This window comes from Hyperolius riggenbachi, chromosome 3 (assembly GCF_040937935.1).
Source record: "Hyperolius riggenbachi isolate aHypRig1 chromosome 3, aHypRig1.pri, whole genome shotgun sequence".
In the NCBI taxonomy this organism is placed as follows: Eukaryota; Metazoa; Chordata; class Amphibia; order Anura; family Hyperoliidae; genus Hyperolius; species Hyperolius riggenbachi.
Genome location: NC_090648.1, coordinates 18,018,109 through 18,027,399, shown reverse-complemented (window position 1 = coordinate 18,027,399; position 9,291 = coordinate 18,018,109). Strand labels below are relative to the sequence as shown.

The 9,291-nt window shown below is 45.6% G+C and overlaps 1 protein-coding gene across 1 annotated transcript; it reads right to left on the bottom strand.

Annotated features, from left to right (window-relative positions):
* Positions 1–2,160: 2,160 nt before the first annotated feature.
* Positions 2,161–3,117, bottom strand: LOC137561852 (olfactory receptor 5F1-like). Its single transcript, XM_068273208.1, has one exon. The coding sequence runs from the start codon at positions 3,115–3,117 to the stop codon at positions 2,161–2,163; it is 957 nt and encodes a 318-aa protein (XP_068129309.1).
* Positions 3,118–9,291: the final 6,174 nt, after the last annotated feature.

Below are 9,291 nucleotides of genomic sequence, written 5' to 3'. Positions count from 1 at the left end.
TGAGTCGCCATCTGCAGTCCTCCTCATGCAAAACATCCTGTCCAGGTGGCAACGGACCAAGAAAAGTATCAGGTCCCTCAGGGGTAGTAAAAAGATCTGAGCAGACATACACCCACGGCCACTGTCTTATTCTTTCTGTAGGCAGGGATTCGTGGGTTTGAAATTCCGGTTTCTCTGGATATCTGCTGACAAGAATGTGCCTATGAAACCTCCTTGACAGGGCTGGATTTACTATAAGGCACTGTAGGAACGTGCCTAGAAGCGTCTGATGATGGAGAGGCGGCTCGCTTCCCTCCCCATGTGCCTCCCTCCCTCCTTCCCTATACAGAGTCCTGCTGATAGTGTAAATGAGAGGTTACTCACCCTGGTCTCTGCATTCCACTGACCAGATCTCCCTTCAGTCAGGGGAACCTCTAGCTACCTAATACTGAGGGCACCTCTAGCTACGTAATATTAATGTCGCCCCTCCATACTGAAAAAACACAATGGCCTCAGTTCTAGTAGCTTTGTGAGGTAAATAATTTTTGTAGGTAAAATACCTCATGAGGTATTTTCCTCTTTTTCTAGCAATTCTGAAAGATTTTTCTCCATTTCTAAACATGAGGTAAATGCATTAAGTGAGGTAAAACATGAGGTATTTCAGCGGTAAGCATGCAATAAATAAATAATAGTAGTCTTTAATTGCCTTCCATAAGTTAGGCAAGTCTTTGGAAGATTTATTTTTTATTTTTATTTTTTTTGAGGTGGGAAGGTGTATTTGATTATGTAGCGACCTATGAAAAGTATATTTATAGGCATCCTTTATAAAAAATAAGTCATCCAGTAAATATTTGGAGTTTTATTTCTACTATTCTTTTCTATTACACAGCCTGAATAGGAACAACACTAAAACAGCAATAGGAACTCCACTAAAATCTGCACAATGCATACAAATTGACTTTACCTCCAGGTACAGGCAGGTCTTAAACTGATCGCTAAATTATGTGCCAACACTCCCCCTAATTTCCATGATAATAGCTATTTTTGGTAAATAACCTCATGAATTACCTCAAAATTTACCTCATGGGGTAAAACATGACTAAAATCCACCAGAATTGCTAAATGTCATTTACTCATGAGGTAAATTACCTTGCATGAGGTAATTTGTTTGATAACCCTACGAGAATTGAGGCCATTGTCTATGTAGTGATACCAAACACTGCAGTGCTTGGCAAACAACGCTACACAGGGATACAGAAAATCCTTCTCAAAATTAGGCATAAATGCACCTGCAAAGAAAGGAGTGACACTGGACCCCATAGCTGTGCCTCGTGGTTGGAGGAAAAAATTCTCTTTAAAAAGAAAATAATTATTGCTTAGATTCAGCCCAAAGCTGAAAAGTGTATCCGTAAATGACAATTTAGATGCATTGTATAGTCCACTGTCATGGATCAGTTCAAGACATGCCTCATCCTGGGAAATAGATCAGATGTATACAATGAGGGTATATTTCATTCATTTATTTTAGTATTTATATAGTGCCGACATATTATGCAGTGCTGTACAGAGTATAATGTCACTAACTGTCCCTCAGGGCTCACAATCTAGTCCCTACCATAGTCATATGTCTATAAATGTATTGTGTAGTGCGTGTATCATAATCTAGGACCAATTTTAGGGGGAAGCCAATTAACTTATCTGTATGTTTTTGGGATGTGGGGGGAACCCGGAGTGAGAACATACAAACTCCTTGCAGATGTTGACCGGGCTGGGATTTGCTGTGAAGCGAGAGCGCTAACCACTATGCCACTGTGCTGTCCAAATACATTCCAACTCTGACCAACCACAACTCCTCAGAATCACTATATATGCACAGAGGGAGATACTGCTTGCTTGGCTGTTGGCTACAGCCATTATTTCCAACAATACAATGAGGCTCACAAACAGGAATATGTCTGACATAATGGGAAGGGTTTCACCACATGATCAGCCACCCCCCTTTTCTTGTGGGAAATAGGGTATTGGTTAGAGATTTGGATGTAGTTTAATGTTGGGTTAAAACTCCTCTGCAAACCTCTTGTTTACAATATCATGTGAAGGTGAGGCCATCATTTCCTGAACAGTTCATTTCAAGTGCAAAAGCAAACGTGACACCAATTATAGGATTCTAATTTACAGGACTCAGTCTTCCCACTTCGCTGATGGATTGTGGGACATTTGCAGCATGGCTTGCATAAGATTCCTTTTCACCTCTTGGTTCCTCAGACTGTAGATAAGAGGATTCAACATTGGAGTTATTATGCAGTAGAAAACGGAGGCTACTTTGTCCTGTTTCTCAAAGGTGCCTGAATTAGGATGCAAATAGACAAAGAAAACTGCAGTACAGAAGGTCAAGACACAAATAATATGTGAGGAACAGGTACTAAAAGTCTTCTGCCTGCCCTTGGAAGAGGTCATCCTTAAAATGGTAGAAATTATAAAAGTGTATGAGACAGAGATTGATGTCATTAGGTATATTCCAAAGCCCAATATAAGAAAGGCAGTTATTCTATCACAGTGGAGAGTGTTAGAACACGACAACATGAGCATTGGTGGAAGGTCACAGTAGAAATGATCAATATGGTTTGGTCCACAAAATGGAAGGCTGAACACACAGCTGGTGTGTACAGAGGACTGTAAGAGTCCTACAGAGGAACAGTAAAGGACCATACCAAAACACTTCTTCTTGGTCATTATCAAGGTGTAGTGGAGAGGGTGGCAGATGGCCACATAACGGTCATATGACATGACTGAGAGAAGCATACCTTCTGTGTTTGCCAGAGCAGCAAAGAAGTAAAACTGAAGGGCACAACCAATAAACGTAATCGACTTCTTAAGGTTCAAAAGATCACACAACATTTTTGGCGTAACAGTCGAAGTGTAAAGAAGATCCACAAAAGAAAGGCTACTCAACAAATAGTACATCGGACTGTGAAGCTTGGAAAAAGAATAGATAAGAATTATCATGCCTGTGTTTCCTACAATAGTCACGGTATAAACCAGCAAAAAGAATAGGAAGAGGAATAGGGCAAGTTCTCCGTTATCTGTTAGCCCAGAAAACTCAAATATGGCTACTTGTGTCTTGTTTTTTCTATCCATTGAATTCACTATTTGCAATAATGGATTTAAACAAAAAAATGGGAAGGTTTTTAACACAGTCGAGCCTAAAACTTCACATAGAAATAAGTAATCACCATCTGCTAATAAAAAAAAAAAAAAACAGCAGTCATAACTTACTTCTCAATAAAGTTACAAAAACAGCACGCACCAAACTTTCTATTTTCATCCAAAAATGTGTTCTTGTGAATTTATTTTTCAGCATATTCTTGAACTTTCTGATGATATGTTATGGTATGGCATGTTTTGATGTTATAATATGGTATGTTTTGATGGTATGGTATGTTTTGATGTCATAATAAGGTATGTTTTGATGGTATGGTATGTCTAAAACATCTACACTTTCCAAATGGAAGGCGATGGTTGAGCGCTTGGCAACAGTATGAAGAAAGATTTGGAGCACAGTTGAAAGTTTTAAGGCAAATAAGTACTTAAAGTGGATCCGAGATGAACTTTTACTCATTGCATAATTGTGTTCCTTTCCTATTGTTTATAGGGCATTCCTTAAGCCAAATACTTTATTTTGTTTTTGTTTTAATACTCTAATTCCCTATAAACGTCACAAGCCACGCCCACAGGTTTTCAGAGAGCCAAGGCACTTTCCGATAGTAGCAAGGGCTCATGGGAGCTCAGTCTGGGCAAGAGGAGGGAGAGGTATTACTAGCCAGAGATTTCAGAGGTTTTTTTGCTCAAGATGCAGATAAGCCTTCCTCTGTGTAATGTTTACAAACAACATGGCTGCTGTCGTATCACAGGAAGAAATAATCATATTCTATTGAAGCTGTTTGCAGCTAGATTTGCTGTGTAAACTATCTAAACTTTAGATAAGATATATAGACAAGTTACTTGTTATAGTTAGTTTTTTTATCTCGGATCCGCTTTAATTTTCATGTGAATATCCCCTGCAGTGTGAATATGCTAAACATACTTTGCTTACCACCCTAAATCAATATGGTGGGTAGAGTCGCAGTCGACTTCACTAACCAAATATTAGGGAGTGTATACTGTGGCTGTAGAAGTGTCCCAAAAGTAACGTGGTGACTGTAAGCCTATTGTCAAAATAATAAACCACTCTACAAATTTACTTTTTTAGAACAATTTTGTCAAGTACTGTGCTTAAAATGTACACAGTGGTTTATCCTTTTGACGGTAAGGTCAGCTTTACCACATCAATTATGGTGTGCCTCTAGAGTCCACATTATACACTCTCTCTATTATAGTGGCTCTATCACCTTCACATATCAATTTTAACATCTCGATACCGCCTGGGATGTGTTACCACTTGCCAGTAGAGATGGCCCGAACTGTTCGCTGGTGAACAGTACTCTGCGAACTTCCGCTGTTCGCAATTGTGGCGAACAGCTAACATTTGGCGTATTTGACCCACCCCCTATACAGGGCAGTTTCTTGCCCCGTTCAGCCAGTTCTGCTGAACGGGGCGCCGATGAGAGTGAAAGATTGGGGGGCGCCAGGCAGAAGGATGTGACGTCACGCTCCCTCCGTCCCTGTGGCCACCGCCGCTGCTCCCCCCCCTCCCTCCTGGCGCCTCACTCAGACCTCGATCAGGCGGCGACCAATTGTGCGGGCGCTAGGACCCAGCGCCCGCACTGATATGCGGAAGTGACATCACTTCCGCATATAGAGCGGGTGCGTCTGGCGCCCGCTCGTACTGGTCGGGTTGCCGCTGATCCTGAGGTCTGTAAGGTGAGGCGGGAGCGGCGGCGGCTGGGGGGCTCTCTGTCACTCACTGCCTAAAGGGCTCCCTGTCACTCACTGCCTAAAGGGGCTCCCTGCCACTCACTGCCTAAAGGGGCTCCCTGCCACTCACTGCCTAAAGGGGCTCCCTGTCACTCACTGCTCAAACGGGCTCCCTGTCACTCACTGCCTAAAGGGGCTCCCTGTCACTCACTGCCTAAAGGGGCTCCCTGCCACTCACTGCCTAAACGGGCTCCCTGTCACTCACTGCTCAAACGGGCTCCCTGTCACTCACTGCCTAAAGGGGCTCCCTGTCACTCACTGCCTAAAGCTGCTCCCTGTCACTCACTGCCTAAAGGGGCTCCCTGTCACTCACTGCTCAAACGGGCTCCCTGTCACTCACTGCCTAAAGGGACTCCCTGTCACTCACTGCCTAAAGGGGCTCCCTGTCACTCACTGCCTAAAGGGGCTCCCTGTCACTCACTGCATAAAAGGCTCCCTGTCACTCACTGCCTAAAGGGGCTCCCTGTCACTCACTGCCTAAAGGGACTCCCTGTCACTCACTGCCTAAAGGGGCTCCATGTCACTCACTGCCTAAAGGGGCTCCCTGTCACTCACTGCCTAAAGGGGCTCCCTGTCACTCACTGCCTAAAGGGGCTCCCTGTCACTCACTGCCTAAAGGGGCTCCCTGTCACTCACTGCCTAAAGGTGTTCCCGTTTCACTCACTGCCTAAAGGGGCTCCCTGTCACTCACTACCTAAAGGGCTCCCTGTCACTCATTGCATAAAAGGCTCCCTGTCACTCACTGCCTAAAGGGGCTCCCTGTCACTCACTGCCTAAAGGGGCTCCCTGTCACTCACTGCCTAAAGGGGCTCTGTAGAATGTACTCTAGCTTATGTTAACTTATTTCTATGTTAATGACCAGACACTTGAGGTTGTTTCAAAAGGGTTAAATAAAAGGGGTTTATTTACAAATATACATATGTACAAGTTAGAGCATACAAACTATGTGACTCACATAATGGCTCTATATACCCTATGCACAGTCACACACTTTCATTAGCTGAGCCCCTTTCTATCTCACAGTCCATGTCAGCATTCCAAGAGAGAGAGACAGAGAGCTTCCCAAGCATTGTCTTATATCTGGATACCACAGGTATAGAGACTCCTCCTCTGTGTTATACATCATCAATAGTTCCTGCCCTTAGCAGCTGGGGGGAAGGAACTTGTTGTAGCTAGTCCCATGGACCATTGTTGACCAAACCAGACAAACTGGCTTCTGTAAGCTAGGAGTCCTCTGCTGAATCCTCCATTGCCGCTCGTCGGGGGCTGGGCATTGACTTCATTCCTATACAGCTATTGTGTGGCTGTAAACAGTCATTTACAGTATGAAATACAGGCCTTTGTTTACCGCTCAAGGCGTATCAAAAGATTCCCTGTGTATAGCATACAAAGTTCAATCCATGTAGGCACATCTGAAATAACTTTAAACTCCAACAGGCTCCCTGTCACTCACTGCCTAAAGGGGCTCCCTGTCACTCACTGCCTAAAGGGGCTCCCTGTCACTCACTGCCTAAAGGGGGTCCAGGCTGGCTACATATACTGGGGACACTGGCTGTTTGTCATTATGTGCATTTACTGGTGAAAAGCTGTCTCTTATTATGTGCATTTACTGGTGAAAAGCTGTCTCTTATTATGTGCATTTACTGGTGAAAAGCGGTCTCTTATTATGTGCATTTACTGGTGAAAAGCGGTCTCTTATTATGTGCATTTACTGGTGAAAAGCGGTCTCTTATTATGTGCATTTACTGGTGAAAAGCGGTCTCTTATTATGTGCATTTACTGGTGAAAAGCGGTCTCTTATTATGTGCATTTACTGGTGAAAAGCTGTCTGTCATTACGTGCATTTACTGGTGAAACGCTGTCTCTTATGTGCATTTAGTGGGGAAATTTTGTCAGTAAAAATAATCTTTTGTCAGTAAATGTTTAGGTATTTGTCAGTAAAAAATAACGTGAAAGGTTGGCAACACTGGCAGGCTGCGCGGCGCAACGGGAAAGATACAGGCAGCCCACCTCACGCTTGGGCTTGGCGGGGAGAGGAGCCGGCGACAGCGAGCGAGAGTAGGGTGGCCGCAGGCAGCCATAAATACGCAGTGTGTGACTGCGTCGCACTCGCAGAGCCTCTCAACCTGAGTCAGTCCAGAGACTAGCAGACTCGCAGGCAGCCAAAGCCAGCCAGGAGCAAGCCCATGGAAGAGGGGTAGGAATGGGGTACCACATGCATGCGTAAAGAGGTGGAAGGTGTGGGTGTGATTAGGCAGGACATAGGTGTGGTTATGTGGTTGGGCACGGTTAATTTAACCACTCCCATAGGCGCCAGAGAAAATCTTGCACCCAGGTGCCAGGCACCCCAGGCTCATCCCTGTGTGCAGCAGCAGTGTGCGGCGGAGCCCAGCCCCAGAAGGTGGAGTATTTTTGGCCAGTTGGACTCGGGCTCCTCGCTGCCACTGCTGCTAGTGTGTGCCTTGGCCCTTGCCCTTGCTGCCGCTGCCCGCTAGCACCTCCATGGTCCCCCGCCCGGACCCCCACCGATCCTGGCCCGACGCCTTCTTCCAGTTCCACCTGCCATGAGATGGACCTCATGGTAAGTAGGCAGTAAGGCAGGCAGTCTATGTACTGCACTGCCTCTCTCTTTCTGACGTGGCTGCTGGGGGAGGGGGAGGCGGCGCTCTTTTTGCCCTGGGCTGGTGGTCAGAACACACCATGGTGATGGTCTAACAGTGTGACTCCCTGGCTGGGGGTAGGGGGGCACTCTTTTTGCCCTGGACTGGTGGTCAGAGTCTGACCACCAACCAGCCCAGGGCAAAAAGAGTACCCCCCCATCCCCAGCCAGGGAGTCACAGTCAGACCATGGTGGGCTCTGACCACCAGCCCAGGGCAAAAAGAGCACCCCCCTACCACCCACAGCCAGGGAGTCAAAGTCAGACCATAGTGGTCTGACGGTCAAACCACCATGGTCTGACTGTGACTCCCTGGCTGTGGGTGGTAGGGGGGTGCTCTTTTTGCCCTGGGCTGGTGGTCAGAGCCCACCATGGTCTGACTGTGACTCCCTGGCTAGAGGGGGAGAGGGTCACTCTTTTTTTCCCTGAGCAGGTGGTCAGACGCAGAGTAAAAAAAATTAAAAATAAAATAAAAATGGTGAGTTGGTTTCAATAAGCCTTTTGACTCAAACCCAAAGAGGATGTGGCAAAGCATTCAACTATTTACAGATTACAAAAAGAAGAATAGCACTCAATATACACTGGACAATAACATCCCCAGCCTAGCAAGGAACTTAACAACTTCTTTGCTAGATTTGGAAAAGACAACAATCGGCCTCCAGTCAACTTTGGGCCCACTACAGACTCACAGCCTTTAATCCTTCACACACATGAAGTGCAGAAAGCACTCACAAATATCAACACCAGGAAAGCTGCAGGTCCTGATGGTGTGCAAGGACGTGTGCTCCAGGCCTGTGCTGGTCAACTAGCAAAAGTTTTTACACAAATATTCAACCTCTCTCTGTTCTTGGGTGTAGTCCCATCATGCCTTAAATCTACAACCATTGTGCCAGTCCCAAAAAATCCTAGGATAACCTGTCTTAATGATTATCGACCAGTTGCTCTAACCCCTGTCATCGCCAAGTGCTTTGAACGACTGGTAGCCACACACATCAAGGCCTCCATCCCAGCAAATCTAGATCAACACCAGTTTGCTTACCGAACAAATAGATCGACTGAGGATGCCATCTGTGTAGCTCTCCATGCTGCCCTCTCACACCTGGAAAAGCCCAACTCCTATGTTAGGATGCTCTTTGTTGACTACAGCTCAGCATTTAACACCATTGTACCTAGCCAGCTGACCAACAAACTCCATGCACTAGGTCTTGCTCCCTCCATATGTACTTGGTTATTGGACTTCCTTACTAATCGCCCTCAAACTGTCAGAGTAGGAAAACAGACATCCTCCACCCTTACCCTGAGCACTGGCGTGCCACAGGGCTGTGTATTAAGCCCGCTCCTCTATGCACTTTTCACCCATGACTGCCAGCCTATCCATACCTCAAACATAATTGTTACGTTTGCAGATGATATGACTGTCATTGGGCTTATATCAGACAATGAGGAAGCTGCATACAGAGAAGAAGTTAGGAACCCGACTGCATGGTGCGACATTAACAACCTGTTATTAAATACAAAGAAGACCAAAGAAATTATTCTGGACTTTAGGACCACCAAAAAGACCACTCACCTACCGCTAATGATCAATGCAGAGGCTGTGGAGAGAGTTTCCAGCTTCAAATTTTTGGGAGTCACCATCGCAGAGAACCTGTCCTGGGCTGACAATGCTTTAGCTCTAACTGGCAAAGCACAACAACGCCTCTACTTTCTGAGAAAACTAAGGAGCGCTAACCTCCCACAG